Here is a 15,542-nt window from a genome sequence, read left to right on the forward strand (position 1 = left end):
CTCGTACAACGTTGTGTGCTACTCCCTTCACAGAACAGCACAAACTGGCACTAACCAGAATAGAAAGAGGAGTGGGATGCCCCAGGGGCACAACTGAGAAAGAGGACAAGTACATTAGAGTGTCTAGTTCGAGAAACAGACGCCTCACAAGTCCTCAACTGGCATCTTCATTATATAGTACCAGCAAAACACCAGTCTCAACATCAACCGTGAAGAGGCGATTCCGGGATGCTGGCCTTCTACAGCAACACAGTGGCCTCCATCATTCTTAAATGGAAGAAGTTTGGAACCACTAAGACTCTTCCTAGAGCTGGCCGCCCGGCCAAACTGAGCAATCGGGAGAGAAGGGCTCTTGTCAGGGAGGTGCTCAAGAACCCGATGGTCACTCTGACAGAGCTCCAGAGTTCCTCTGTGGAGCTCTGTGCAGAAAGTTTTTGGTACCCTTCCCCAGATCTGTGCCTCGACACAATCCTGTCTCTGAGCCCTACGGACCATTCCTTCAAAACAAATTTCATTAGTCACGTACACATGGTTAGCAGATGTTAATGCTAGTGTAGCGAAATGCTTGTGCTTCTAGTTCCGACCATGCAGTAATATCTAACAAGTAATCGTACAATTTCACAACAACTACCTTATATACACAAGTGTAAAGGAATTAATAAGAATATGTACATATACATATATGGATGAGCGATGGCAGAACGGCATAGGCAAGATGCAGTAGATAGTGTAGAGTACAGTATATACATATGAGATGAGTAATGTAGGGTATGTAAACCTTATATAAAGTGGCAGTTTAAAGTGACTAGTGATACATTTTTTACATACAATTTTTTATTATTAAGTGACTAGAGATTTGAGTCAGTATGTTGGCAGCAACCACTCAATGTTAGTGATGGCTGTTTAACAGTCTGATGGCCTTGAGATAGAAGCTGTTTTTCAGTCTCTCGGTCCCAGCTTTGATGCACCTGTACTGACCTCGCCTTCTGGATGATGGCGGAGTGAACAGGCAGTGGCTCAGGTGGTTGTTCTCCTTGATGATCTATTTGGCCTTCCTGTGACATCGGGTGGTGTAGGTGTCCTGGAGGGCAGGTAATTTGCCCCCGGTGATGCATTGTGCAGACCTCACTATCCTCTGGAGAGCCTTATGTTTGTGGGCGAGCAGTTGCCGTACCAGGCGGTGATACAGGATGCTCTCGATTGTGCATCTGTAAAAGTTATTGAGTGTTTTGGTGACAAGCCAAATTTCTTCAGCACCCTGAGGTTGAGTAGGCGCTGTTGCGCCTTCTTCACCATGCTGTTTGTGTGGGTGGACCATTTCAGTTTGTCCGTGATGTGTATGCAGAGGAACTTAAAACTTAAAACTCCCTCTGCTGTTTCCTGAAGTCCACGATCATCTCCTTTGTTTTTTTGCCGTTTATTGTGAGGTTATTTTCCTGACACCACATTCCGAGGGCCCTCACCTCCTCCCTGTAGGCCGTCTCGTCATTGTTGGTAATCAAGCCTACCACTGTAGTGTCGTCTGCAAACTTGATGATTGAGTTGGAGGCGTGCATGGCCACGCAGTCATGGGTGAACAGGGAGTACAGGAGAGGGCTGAGAACACAACTTCAAACTCATATCTTGGCTTTTACTCTGACATGCACTGTCAACTGTGGGACCTTATATAGACAGATGTGTGCCTTTTCAAATTATATCCAATCAATTGAATTTACCACAGGTGGACTCCAATGAAGTTCTATAAACATCTCAAGGACGATCAATGGAAACAGGATATACCTGAGCTCAATTTCAAGTCACATAGCAAATGGTCTTAATACTTATGTAATTAAGATATTTGCAAACATTTCTAAAAGCCTGTTTTTCTTTGTCATTATTGGTTATTGTGTGTAGATTGATGAGGATATTTAAAACAAAAAAAAATGTTTTATTGGAATAAGACTGGAATGTAACAAAATGTGGAAAAGGAAAGCGGTCTGAATACTGCACTGATATAGATGTTATGGTTCATCCATACTTCGTTGGGCAGATACCTCTATTTCCCAGGTATCTATGGTCTTCTGAGTACACCAGCTGTGTTTATATGAAGGAGAGTCATTAACAATGTCTCACAGTACAATGTCATTAACTACAGCTCTTTTGCCCATGATTTACACCAATGCCAAATGGAGAAAGGCTGGCAGAATGGGGATGTGCTCTCCCGTCAAGACCCCACAGACACACGTACAGGCAGTGCCAGTGTGCAAGGATGCTGTTAGTTACCGTGCCAACAGTATTAAATCTCCCTCACTGTCTCCTGCCTCTCTGTTCTCTGCTGTTTCCAAGGAGACTGGAACATTAGTATTCTAAGGGGGAACTTCAGAGCGAGAGAGGGAGAGGGATAGGGAAAGGGAGAGGGAGAGGGAGAGGGAGAGGGAGAGGGAGAAGGAGAGGGAGAGGTGAAGGGGAGTTGCCATAGCCCTCTGTGTGAAGGACTTTGAGAAAATTGCTCTCCTCTAAATTGCATTACATACATTATGGGATGGTGAAAAGTTCTCATCGAAACAAACAAAATGTATAGTTATGTATAAAATAGAAATATGATATATAATTAAAAAGGTGAAATACAAACAAATGTGAAAGGTATGCAAGTCATATAGGTACGGTTCAAAAACATTACGAACGTAGTGGGTGCACAACTTGATTTCAGAACACATGACTCATAGCAGTGTAAAAAAGGAACAAGCTTTCTTACCCATAAACTCAATGCCCAAGTGATCTGCTGTTCCAGTGAGGAGAGGAGAGAAGACATGGACAACAGGGGAGGGAGGGAGAGAGAGAAAGCTATTAGAAACAGTTGCACGTTAGCATCCTGCCACAGCATAAAGTAGCATTGTCTATGACTTGTTGTTTTATGTAAGGAAGATCCAATAGCTCCCTGTATTCACGTCACATAGCGTCAGTAGACACATGCTCTGGGCATAATCCAAGCTGACACAGAGTAGACTGCACCCATAGACTCCGTGACTTATTTCCCATGCTCGAAAAACGCACCATGAATTACACGATTTCTAGTGTATATTACACTCCATGAAAGATATCAGTGGGTAGTGAGACATCCCGGCAGAAGACTTTTGCCTACATCTCAGTTTACAAAAAGTGGAAGATTGTTTCTGCAGTTTTGACTGTGGAGCTTAGTTGACCCACAATTTTGTTGCCATGTATACAGTTGTGTTGTGTAAATGGTTCCCTGAGAATCCATGCAGCACAAACGTACTATTTACATTTATAAGGAAAATGTGTACATTTTATTGTAATTGTAATGTACATTTTAGTCTGTGTGTCATATAGTTTGAACTATGGTGGAAAAATCGTCATCACTTAGGACAGTGGGGGGTAGCCCCAGAGAAACATATTGGTATACATGAATAAGTGGCTGAAACACTCCTAACACCAATGGCTTTGCCGCAGTGGAGATGTTATCTATCTCCTGAGCGTACTGTCAGAGGTAAGATTAATTACGCTGCATAGTGGAATACCAAGGGGTCTGGGAGATCTGAGCTTAATCTCATCATTTTAAAGAGCGATGTCATTGCATCATTTCTCAGTCAGCGATCCTGAGACCTCAGCCTCCCTTCTAGAGATCTCCCTTCAATACACAGTGATATGGAGAGTAACACAACAGAATGAGTATTCTATGAAAACACTGTTGATGTATTGTACCTGTGAATAGAGAGAAAAGGAAAGCTGTACTCCAGGCCTACCTGGATATGCTGTACTTTATATATATTTTTATTATAGTTATTCATGATGTCTTGTCATTGCCTTTCATCTTCAGATTAATTTTGAAAATAACAAATGTGTACAGCAACATCTATCTAAATCCAGAGGTGTGGCAGTAAGGCAACATCACAGCATAAAAGAGCATCACTAATTATAACGAGACAAGCTATTTAATATTGACAGCACAACCAGATGGCGTCCTGGTGCCGTTCACCCAGTTGGAACTGAACTCAGATCTGTAGAACATATTGTACCAATCTAAACCTAAAAATGGAACTCCTGTGTCTCATTGGTGCACTGCAACAGTGCGGGAAGGCCATAATATAAGAGTGATCCTACACATAGAATAGCAACACAAAGAAAAATAAAATCTATATTTTTCACTGGAGAGTCGTTGGCAGAACAAAAGTTCAATTTGTTATTCAGCTGGAGGTGACATTTGCGAATGCCATCTCCCCTGTACCAGTGTGGGCTGGCCGACGCAGAGCCCTAGGTAGAACAATATGGCAGTGTGTACATAGGTCAGGGGAGGCTGCTGAGGAAAGTACGACTCATAATAATGTCTGGAACGGAATAAATGGAATGGTATAGAACTCATGGAAACCATGTGTTTGATACCATTCTATTCACTCCATTCCAGACATTATTATGAGCCGTCCTCCCCTCAGCAGCCTCCTCTGACATAGGTGGCTGCTCCCTGATGTAGCTGTGTGATTGTGACCAGACGGAGAGGCAGGTGCAGCCAGTGGGGTACCTGTGACCTGCCGGTCATCCTACTTCCCTTCCACCCCACACCTCCCTGAAGAACACTCACCATGCCAACATAGCCCCTCCACCTGTCTGCAGGTAAATGCGTAAAGAGGCAAAAACGACTAAAATAGCCCAGAAAAGACCACAAAAAAATGCAGACTCCCTAAAGCTGCTCTCCCTGGAAAAAGCCCCTCGTGTCAGTTGGCTGACATGTTGTTGGTTTGCTGACATGTTGTCCCACGGTGCATCTGCCGTTGCCTCGTTATTCATGGTATTGCCTCCACACCCACCAAGGTATCAAAGGTAGTTGGTTAAGGCTATTCTGGAGCCTTATGTGAGACTTTGTGAGTCTTTGTGAGTTTGTGGTGAAAGAATGCTGACGCAAATACCAGTATAGAGAGAAAGAAAAACATCCAGAAGTCACCAGTCTCTTTGAATATGCAGTTCACTCTAACTGATGACTATAATTGTCCTTCAATGTCAATGGTTTCAATACAAAGTCAGTCATTCTAACTGCAAGGCTTTGGTAAAGGCATTCTAAGTTCTTCACCTGAACTGTAGTTAAAAAAAGGGGGAAAAAAGACCTTCTCAGAGACTACACTTCTGGTTGGCTGACATGTTGTCCCATGATCATGTCACTGCCTCCTCACACACCCAGGTATCCAGACAAGCCTGTCAAGGCCACGCCTTTGTGAGTCCCCCAGTGGTAAAAGAATGCTGCCATACTGTACATATAAAGAAAATTACATTTTTCAGCAGTAACTTACCAGTTTCTTTGAATTGGCAATTCACTGTAACTATTGACTTCAATACAGTCTTCTAATGCAGGGGTTTTCAAAACTCTCCTCAGTGACTCCCAGCCATTCTATGCATTTGAACAATTTCAGAGCTAGCACAATGTATTCAACATAGCCTTAGATTAGGTAAATCAGGTGAGCTAGTTCAGGGATAACACAAAACTGTGAAATATCTGGGGTACCTGAGGAGATAGAAAATCTCTGTCTACCTGCAAGACCTGTGTAAAGGTGTTCAAAGTTTGGAACTGTAGTTAAGAATAGGGGAACAAACAAAAATACAATCTCTTAGACTACATACTGTAGGTAACTGTGAATTACTGTGGTGCCCTGTACTGATAGCTGAGACTCCATGGTTATTTCAACAACTGTACTTGATCATTCCGGAAGCTGACCCTCAGTTGCTGTTGGTGAGAGAAGTGAACTGCTACTGTCACAACTACTCTGGTTGAGATATCAGGTGAGGCATTGCCCTTGTCTGGCTACCCAAACTCCTTCCTCCGGTCAAACGCTATGCCACGCCCACGGACGTTCTCCGCAATGAGTCTAGATCTGAGGACATTTCCAACGATTTTTAGAATGGAAATTCATTCTAGACCGTCTTATTAGTCCCAGAAACCGATGGGTTGGGCAAGAGACAGAACACACGTGGGTAAAGTGGCGTTTTAGAAAATGTCTCATTCCTCATTCCTCAAACTTCATTTTCAAAGTGTGCTGTTCCTGGGAAGTTGTGTTTTACCTTTGAGAGGTCAATACATTTTCTGGCTGTCAGTTAAACAGTTTTTCTAAGTTTATAATGGTGCAATAAGCGAGGGAAAACTCCAGCCCTGACTCTCTTATTGTGTGTGACACCATGAATTACTGTATCAATGTGCTGAGGGATCGCATCATGTTCAGAGTTTGAGAATACAAATAATACTGGTATATCGCTTTGGAAATAAAACAGAATATGACATTATTTATTTCCAATTTAAGTGTTCTCATTTATTTTTGTGCAAAAATCAATGTCTTGACGGATAGCCACCTCCTATGAGCTGAAGAGATTTGAATTGATACGTGATCGGTTTATGGTGTGCCTCTCTGAGGTACAGTATAGTAAAAAATGATCTTCCGAGATTAAAGATGGATAGAAAAGATAAAAGATACACACTGGCTTTGACTCTTTCTCTTTTACACACACATATCCATTCTCTCACTCTGTCACTGTTTCTGTCTCCATGGACACTCAGCCATTTTGCCGGCCGTTAAGGCTAGCTGTCCTTCAGTGTTGTGACGCCTGGAGGCTAGCATGTCCTTGGATTCAGCCCTCTCTGTCTCCCTCTCTTTCCCTGTTGTGTCTGGAGGTGTAGCTATGGGAACCAGGTCCACCTGAGACATCTTGTCCTGCGAGAGACTGTCTGATGCCCGTTCCCCAATTCATAAATAAGGCAAACCCTGAACCAGGCTTTGCGCTCTACAGTATGTACTGTACAGTGTGTCCAAATCCTTTGAAACTTCAGTCACATTTTGGCCCAGGTGTGTAGGCAATTCAAAGTACTGTGAGTCTAGAGTTAGTTGCTGGTGAGTTTTAAGATGAAGTCTATGACCATGAGAGCCACAACCACCCTCCACAAACACACTCTCTTCCGAAACCCTCATCCATTTGAAAACTAACAAAATGGCAGCCCTAATCATCTTATTTTCCCAGTGTAACAGCCGCATTTCCCCTCAGGTTAATGGTTAAATGGTCCTGTGTTAAAGGATGTGAGTGAGTCAGGAGAAGAATCTGCAGTTTCATAGCTAATCTCATGCTATTACACATTTTGCCATGAGGCTGAGAGAAAATGTTTCTGTTTTAACGCTTATTTCCTGCAATTCTACACATATTGTCATTGGGCAGAGAAAGAAAAATCTCAGTTTCATATAGTAGCTAATCTCATTCTATTCACATTTTGCCATGAGGCTGAGTGAAAATGTTTCTGTTTTAACACTAATTTCTTACAAATCTATATTGTCATTGGGCAGAGAGAAACATTGCAGTTTTATAGCTGATGTCATGTTATTCTGCACATTTTGCAATGAGGCTGAGAGAATTTAGAAAATGTAAAGCAAATTCTGTGCTGTTCTCCACATCTTGCCACGAGGCTCAGAGAAAAGGTAGCAGTTTTACTGCTAACTTCCTATAATTCTAAACATTTCTGCCATGGCTTATGACATGTTCATATGCTATCTGAAAGGGGGGGGGGGGGGGGTTAGGGGTCCCCAGAGAATTTTCGCCCCCACCGCCTTGATGCGGGGGCGTGTGGTACGTTTTTAAGTCTCTGTGTGCAGTTTGAAGGAAGTTGCTAATTCGCATAAGTGCAATTGCCAGCTAGTGTTAGCTCAATAACTGGAAGTTTATGGTAACTGTTAACATTTAGTTGATATCTTAGACTTCCAGTCATTGCGCTAACACTTGTTAGCAAAACGACCTCTAACTTCCTTCATACTGGATGCAGATAAATAAAAATGGTATCCATGAGTTCATCTGACTGTAAGGAAGTAGATAAAGTGCTTAATTACCAAAATCCCAAAGTATCCCCTTAATGAAAATATTGACGCAAAAATCATAAAAAGAGGGGAAAAGTGTGTTTTTTTGTGTGTGATTTTTTTCTCCGATTTGTAGTCCTCAAATCTGTGAATGGGTTACCTCTGGTTCGTTAAGTCACCCAAAGGAAAAAATGAATGGGGAAAGAATAGGGTTTTGGAATAAACGCTGAAAATAAGTTAACACAGGTTTAGGATATCTTATACGTTTTGTTCTATGAGATAATAGCAGTCAGTTATCGTAACCTTTATGAATTGTAAAGCCTTTTTGTGGTTTATGTGCTTTTTTATTACTTAAAAATTCACAAAAAGTGACGTTAGGTGATGAAGATTATGTCATAAAATAAAACTAAAAAGATCTCATAAGCCTGTGTTTACCACAGACCTTATTTTCAGCATTTATCCAAAAACTCTACAAAAACGGCATTCTCTGTGCATGTCTTGACCAATCACGTTCACAGAAATTGCAGGTTATGCGGGCTGGGGACATCCAAGGATGTATATAAACCCTAAATTGCTAATGCTACAGTATGCATTGTCCAGTGAGAGGCTTTGAAGCCACCCACCGGTGGGCCATATTGGCACTCCCCAGTAGGAGCAGTCCTCCATAGAAATGAATGGACCATTGGGCACAAAGCTCTCCACCTTCCTCTGGTAGTTTATCAATTTTTCAAAAATTATAACACATCTCTCCCGACAGACACAAGCAAAATCTCTTTACATAGATGATGTAGCACGCTACACCTAAACATTATCAAATTGACATGTATTTGTCGCCACATGTTAAAAGCGCGTAGCGTTATTCATTTATATCCACTAGATGGCACTGTCGCTTTAAGAGATCCATAAATAAGGTGTGCAAGCGGTTATGGGATTGTGCATGCGCAGTGTGTAAGTGTGAGAGCAAGCAATTACACTGGAGAGCTTTTGAAATCCATCGTGGGTCCAACATTACTTTAGATGGGTAAATAATACTTTTTATCTTACTCTTGTACCAGAATATATCATATTTTGCATCATCTGCAGTGTATAAGAGTTTATTTTGTAATATTTATGCCAGATGGTCATGTTAGCCTGTTGATACTTTCAGGTTGACATGAGGATGTTAGCTTCTTGCTAGCTGAATACAAGTGCTCTCAGAACCACGTTGTGGAGTTGATGATAACATTATTTGAAGCCTGAGTAATTATCAGAATTACATTCTATTTCTTGTAATGCTTCGGGGTGTTGTATTTTGTAACATTTTTGAATTGTAACTTATCTGTTCATATGACATTTCCCCCAGTGCAATATGCGTGAGATGAGGACCTACTGTTCAATGTGGGGTTAGAGTATCACCTGGACAGTGTTTTTGTAACTATTCATATTGTTTTATGACTAAATTTATTTTTGTTTTTCATGCAGAATGTCATTTTATTTATGGACACCTTGTACCCAGATATTTTAAATATTATAAAGTCCATTCTAACTGTGAACATTGTGGTCTCTGTATTTTATTGCGTTTTTCTATTGGAAGCAGAGCCACTACCGTTTATGCATATCACTTTTCACTTATTGTACTCAGATTATTTTTATGCACTTTACTAACATATTTCTTTCATTTGATTGTGATTTAGACTGCACTTTACTTTATGGTGACTTCATCTTGTGGTGATATCCCTTCTACATTATCCTATTTTAAATGTAATTTTCGACAGAATAAACAACCCCACATTAGTTTGTGTCCTGTGCTGAGTTTACTTTCGCCAGGCTACACATTTAATGGAAACTAGATGATTTTTCAGTCTGATCAACTGTTGACTACTAAGAACAAGAGGTCGACCGATTATGATTTTTCAACGCCGATACCGATTATTGGAGGACCAAAAAAGCCGATACCGATTAATCAGTCGATTAAAAAAAAAATAATATATATATATATATATATATATATATTTATTTGTAATAATGACAATTACAACAATACTGAATGAACACTTATTTTAACTTTATAATACATCAATAAAATCAATTTAGCCTCAAGTAAATAATGAAACATGTTCAATTTGGTTTAAATAATGCAAAAACAAAGTGTTGGAGAAGAAAGTAAAAGTGCAATATGTGCTATGTAAGAAAGCTAACATTTCAGTTCCTTGCTCAGAACATGAGAACATATGAAAGCTGGTGGTTCCTTTTAATGAGTCTTCAATATTCCCAGGTAAAAAGTTTTAGGTTGTAGTTATTATAGGAATTATAGGACTATTTCCCTCTATACCATTTGTATTTCATTAACCTTTGACTATTGGATGTTCTTATAGGCACTTTAGTATTGCCAGTGTAACAGTATAGCTTCCGTCCCTCTCCTCGCTCCTCCCTGGGCTCGAACCAGCAACACAACGACAATTAGCGCGCGCTAACTAGCTAGCCATTTCACTTCGGTTACACGAGCCTCATCTCAGGAGTTGATAGGCTTGAAGTCATAAACAGCACAATGCTTGATGCACAACGAAGAGCTGCTGGCAAAACGCACGAAAGTGCTGTTTGAATGAATGTTTACACAAGCTCAGCTCTTTGAGTGCTATTGTCCAATCATGTTGCTTTCTCTCTGTCTGTGTATAGGTGACCCCCTCAGTCCTTCTTTAACAAATAATGAATATGAACAAGTACAAGGTTGCTGCAATTGGACAGGGTTTTCATCCTCCCCGAGGCCAGGAGTTTGTTTAAAAACATGTGACCTGATTAGAATAATTCTGGTCCCAACATAGCCCATATCTGGTTAGGTAACCAGATCAGGAAAAACTACGGGCCCCAGGATCAAATAAAATAGTTTGCCCCACCACTCTGGAACCTGTGGTGTCACCTCTGGTTGAAGACAGAAGGACAGAATGGTTGACTCCACTCTCCTGTGTGGTTGTGTCTCTGTGAAAGGCTCACACCTTCCAATCAGAAGTGTCATGCTGCGATACTGACTCAGCGCACTGTAGCTGGAAATAAGCTAGTAATGACTAACTGTCACACTTAACCACCACTCAAGCAAAATATGCACACAATGTAGCTACATCAGTTTTCTACACCATGTGCTGTGCTTCAATACGCTGTTGTTTGAGATGACATCAACTCTGAAGGGAATCATGGTAGCCAGACATGATTGGGACCACACATACTAAGACATAGGCATGCATGTCCACACAGGGTGAGTTTGGGGAGGCGTGTGTTGGGGTACAGCAGTTTGGTGATGGGGACAGGAGAGAAAGGAGTGGGTCTATCCCTCTGACAGATGGCCCAGCAGAGGCACTGATCACTCTTTACTCTCCAACATGATGCACTGTTTAGTTTTATACGTTCTGCATTCTTATTCAAAATTACAGTATCTGGTAGAGCATTAATTGTACTTAATTGTGTACTTATACACAAGCTGCCTCATGCTACAGAAACAGGAGAGTTTTGACTCAGACAAGGCTACTACTTAGATATGAAGCGATGAATTTGACATAGATTGTTATTAGTAAGTTGTGGACCTCTGAATGCTTCGCTATGAAAAGCCAACTGACATCTACTCCTGAGATGTTGAACAGCTGCATCCTCAATAACCACTGTGGTTATTATTTGACCCTACTGCACTCTTATAATCTCCAACCGGAACAGCTAGAAGAGGACTGGCCTCCCTTCAGAGCTTGGTTCCTCTCTAGGTTTTGTCCTAGGTTCCTGCCTTTCTAGGACATTTTTTATAGCCGCTTGCTCTTTGGGCTTTTAGGCTGGGTATCTGTATAGCACTTTGTGACAACTGCTGATGTAAAAAGGGCTTTATAAAATACATTTTATTGATTAAAATTGTATGGATTGTTCACTGACAATAGATTTCGTGCTGGCCACATGTGGCACAACTGCCCTATTTCCTATGATAGACTATAGGTAGAGGGAATATGAAGACTATTTTGTCTGAATGAGATACTTTTACAACTCTAGGATGGACGTATTCAATCGTCTTTTTCTTTTGCCAAATGAGTGCTAATGTGGTTATTGGTAGTATTGATGGTAATAATCACGGTATAAATGACCATAGCAGAAGTGATGAAACTAAATGTCTGTCTTTATGTGTTCATCATTTAATAATTAGTTATATTAATTAATTAAGGTTAAATTAATAAATTACAATACTTATTGTGTGCTTTGTGTGCAAATACAGGCACACACACACAACCCTGACTGTCTTTAATCGCCCACATTCCATTAATCAGCTAGTTTCTTTACTGCTGAGGTCCTGAGCAAGCACTGTACAAATATAGCATTTGGAAAGAGGGGCCCAGTAGCATAGGAGGTAAGGAGGCCTCACGTAGCCTTACCTCCAAAATCACATTGTTGTCACACCTGGTTCTCCATGAGGCTAGACAGCCTGGTCTCATAGACTAGATGTAACATAGTAAACCTGCTTCTCTTTACTATGCTATGTCTAATCATGAGTCCAGGTACGACTAGAGGTATAGTAGCACTGTCTCTCAGAGTGTACTACCCTAACCCACCAAACCCCCACTCTCCTGAGACCAAATAGAAAAAATAGTATTTGATTCTCATCCATTTGCAATATGGGAATAAACAGTGGAGCTGACACAGCCCTTTTGAGATAATGAGCTCCTTTGCTACAGAATCCCAATCCCATGTAGTCTCCATCACTTTTGAGTTAATGAGCTCCTTTGCTACAGAATCCCAATCCCATGTAGTCTCCATCACTTTTGAGTTAATGAGCTCCTTTGCTACAGAATCCCAATCCCATGTAGTCTCCATCACTTTTGAGTTAATGAGCTCCTTTGCTACAGAATCCCAATCCCATGTAGTCTCCATCACTTTTGAGTTAATGAGCTCATTTGCTACAGAATCCCAATCCCATGTAGTCTCCATCACTTTTGAGTTTATGAGCTCCTTTGCTACAGAATCCCAATCCCATGTAGTCTCCATCACTTTTGAGTTAATGAGCTCCTTTGCTACAGAATCCCAATCCCATGTAGTCTCCAGCACTTTTGAGTTGATGAGCTCCTTTGCTACAGAATCCCAATCCCATGTAGTCTCCATCACTTTTGAGTTAATGAGCTCCTTTGCTATAGAATCCCAATCCCATGTAGTCTCCATCACTTTTGAGTTAATGAGCTCCTTTGCTACAGAATCTCAATCCCATGTAGTCTCCATCACTTTTGAGTTAATGAGCTCCTTTGCTACAGAATCCCAATCCCATGTAGTCTCCATCACTTTTGAGTTAATGAGCTCCTTTGCTACAGAATCCCAATCCCATGTAGTATCCATCACTTTTGAGTTAATGAGCTCCTTTGCTACAGAATCCCAATCCCATGTAGTCTCCATCACTTTTGAGTTAATGAGCTCCTTTGCTACAGAATCCCAATCCCATGTAGTCTCCATCACTTTTGAGTTAATGAGCTCCTTTGCTGCAGAATCCCAATCCCATGTAGTCTCCATCACTTTTGAGTTAATGAGCTCCTTTGCTACAGAATCCCAATCCCATGTAGTCTCCATCACTTTTGAGTTAATGAGCTCCTTTGCTACAGAATCCCAATCCCATGTAGTCTCCATCACTTTTGAGTTAATGAGCTCCTTTGCTACAGAATCCCAATCCCATGTAGTCTCCATCACTTTTGAGTTAATGAGCTCCTTTGCTACAGAATCCCAATCCCATGTAGTCTCCATCACTTTTGAGTTAATGAGCTCCTTTGCTACAGAATCCCAATCCCATGTAGTCTCCATCACTTTTGAGTTAATGAGCTCATTTGCTACAGAATCCCAATCCCATGTAGTATCCATCACTTTTGAGTTAATGAGCTCACTACAGAATCCCAATCCCATGAGTCTCCATCACTTTTGAGCTCCTTTGCTACAGAATCCCAATCCCATGTAGTCTCCATCACTTTTGAGTTAATGAGCTCCTTTGCTACAGAATCCCAATCCCATGTAGTCTCCATCACTTTTGAGTTAATGAGCTCCTTTGCTATAGAATCCCAATCCCATGTAGTCTCCATCACTTTTGAGTTAATGAGCTCCTTTGCTACAGAATCTCAATCCCATGTAGTCTCCATCACTTTTGAGTTAATGAGCTCCTTTGCTACAGAATCCCAATCCCATGTAGTCTCCATCACTTTTGAGTTAATGAGCTCCTTTGCTACAGAATCCCAATCCCATGTAGTATCCATCACTTTTGAGTTAATGAGCTCCTTTGCTACAGAATCCCAATCCCATGTAGTCTCCATCACTTTTGAGTTAATGAGCTCCTTTGCTACAGAATCCCAATCCCATGTAGTCTCCAGCACTTTTGAGTTGATGAGCTCCTTTGCTACAGAATCCCAATCCCATGTAGTCTCCATCACTTTTGAGTTAATGAGCTCCTTTGCTATAGAATCCCAATCCCATGTAGTCTCCATCACTTTTGAGTTAATGAGCTCCTTTGCTACAGAATCTCAATCCCATGTAGTCTCCATCACTTTTGAGTTAATGAGCTCCTTTGCTACAGAATCCCAATCCCATGTAGTCTCCATCACTTTTGAGTTAATGAGCTCCTTTGCTACAGAATCCCAATCCCATGTAGTCTCCATCACTTTTGAGTTAATGAGCTCCTTTGCTACAGAATCCCAATCCCATGTAGTCTCCAGCACTTTTGAGTTAATGAGCTCCTTTGCTACAGAATCCCAATCCCATGTAGTCTCCATCACTTTTGCAGTCTTTTAGCTGCAGCAGATAAGGCTACAGAGAGGCGGGCATTTTGAAGTCTGTGCTGCTTTGTGACTGGCTGAGGAGAGGAGCAGGAGTGTATAGAGCCCACTGAGACTGGTGTCTGCGATGGGGATCTGCCCCCAGCTACAACCATGCACTAAGCCTCTGCTACCACTTACACACACAAAGTGTCAATCCCACTGGCACAGCTAGATTGTCGCTCTGTGTTACTGTGTTTGAAGTGGTAAGTTAATGGCAATGAATGTGCATTCTCAATACTCAGCTAGAGGCATTTCTTTCCCACCATCTTGACTTGTTTCCATGAATACCCATACAATCACATTTTTAGTTGGTGTAATCAAAAGTCTGAATTAATTAGCCTCCTACTTTACCAAGCTGCTTTTTCTGCAATTCAGAGAACAATATATTCACTGCATCACTACCATACCACCTTTATAACCACAACTATATGTACTGTAAGGTGGGAAGTAATATTTACCAGTAATAATACAATACACCTGACCTTGGTTGTACTTGAAGACAGTAATAGTGAAGCAGGTAAGGAAGGAGGTCCTGTCTTCCTCTGGAGTAAGTAAGATGTACTGACTGCTCTTATTAAGCCTATGCTCTACACCTTTGTATCTGTACCAACAAATGTCAAATAAAGGGTGGTAAATTTGAGGGGTCTGCCAGTGGATTCAGAGTAAATCACACAGCCCTTGCAGCAATAAAGCAACACACGCACGCAAAGGCGCGCGCGCACACACACACACACAGTAGTGTGCTGATCCCTGTGACCTATCTGCAAAGGTGTAGTCAGGGGCAGATTGGCCATCTGGCAATTCTGGCAAATGCCAGATGGGCTGGACCATATTTTAAGTTGGGTGGGCTTGTTGAAATTGACACACACACAAAATATATATTTTTATATAAAAAATAAATGTTTACATGGCTTGCACCCATATTTTCTGATGAGCTGAG

The 15,542-nt window shown here is 41.3% G+C and overlaps 1 protein-coding gene across 1 annotated transcript in view; it reads right to left on the bottom strand.

The window, feature by feature from the left end:
- LOC139417652 (pro-neuregulin-3, membrane-bound isoform-like) overlaps window positions 1–15,542 on the bottom strand; it is a 366,421-nt gene that overhangs the window by 35,953 nt on the left and 314,926 nt on the right. The window contains exon 4 of the mRNA XM_071166848.1: window positions 2,735–2,761. Coding sequence (XP_071022949.1) covers window positions 2,735–2,761 — 27 coding nt within the window. The remainder of the gene's footprint in view (window positions 1–2,734; window positions 2,762–15,542) is intronic.

The sequence above is a fragment of the Oncorhynchus clarkii genome, chromosome 1 (assembly GCF_045791955.1).
Source record: "Oncorhynchus clarkii lewisi isolate Uvic-CL-2024 chromosome 1, UVic_Ocla_1.0, whole genome shotgun sequence".
In the NCBI taxonomy this organism is placed as follows: Eukaryota; Metazoa; Chordata; class Actinopteri; order Salmoniformes; family Salmonidae; genus Oncorhynchus; species Oncorhynchus clarkii.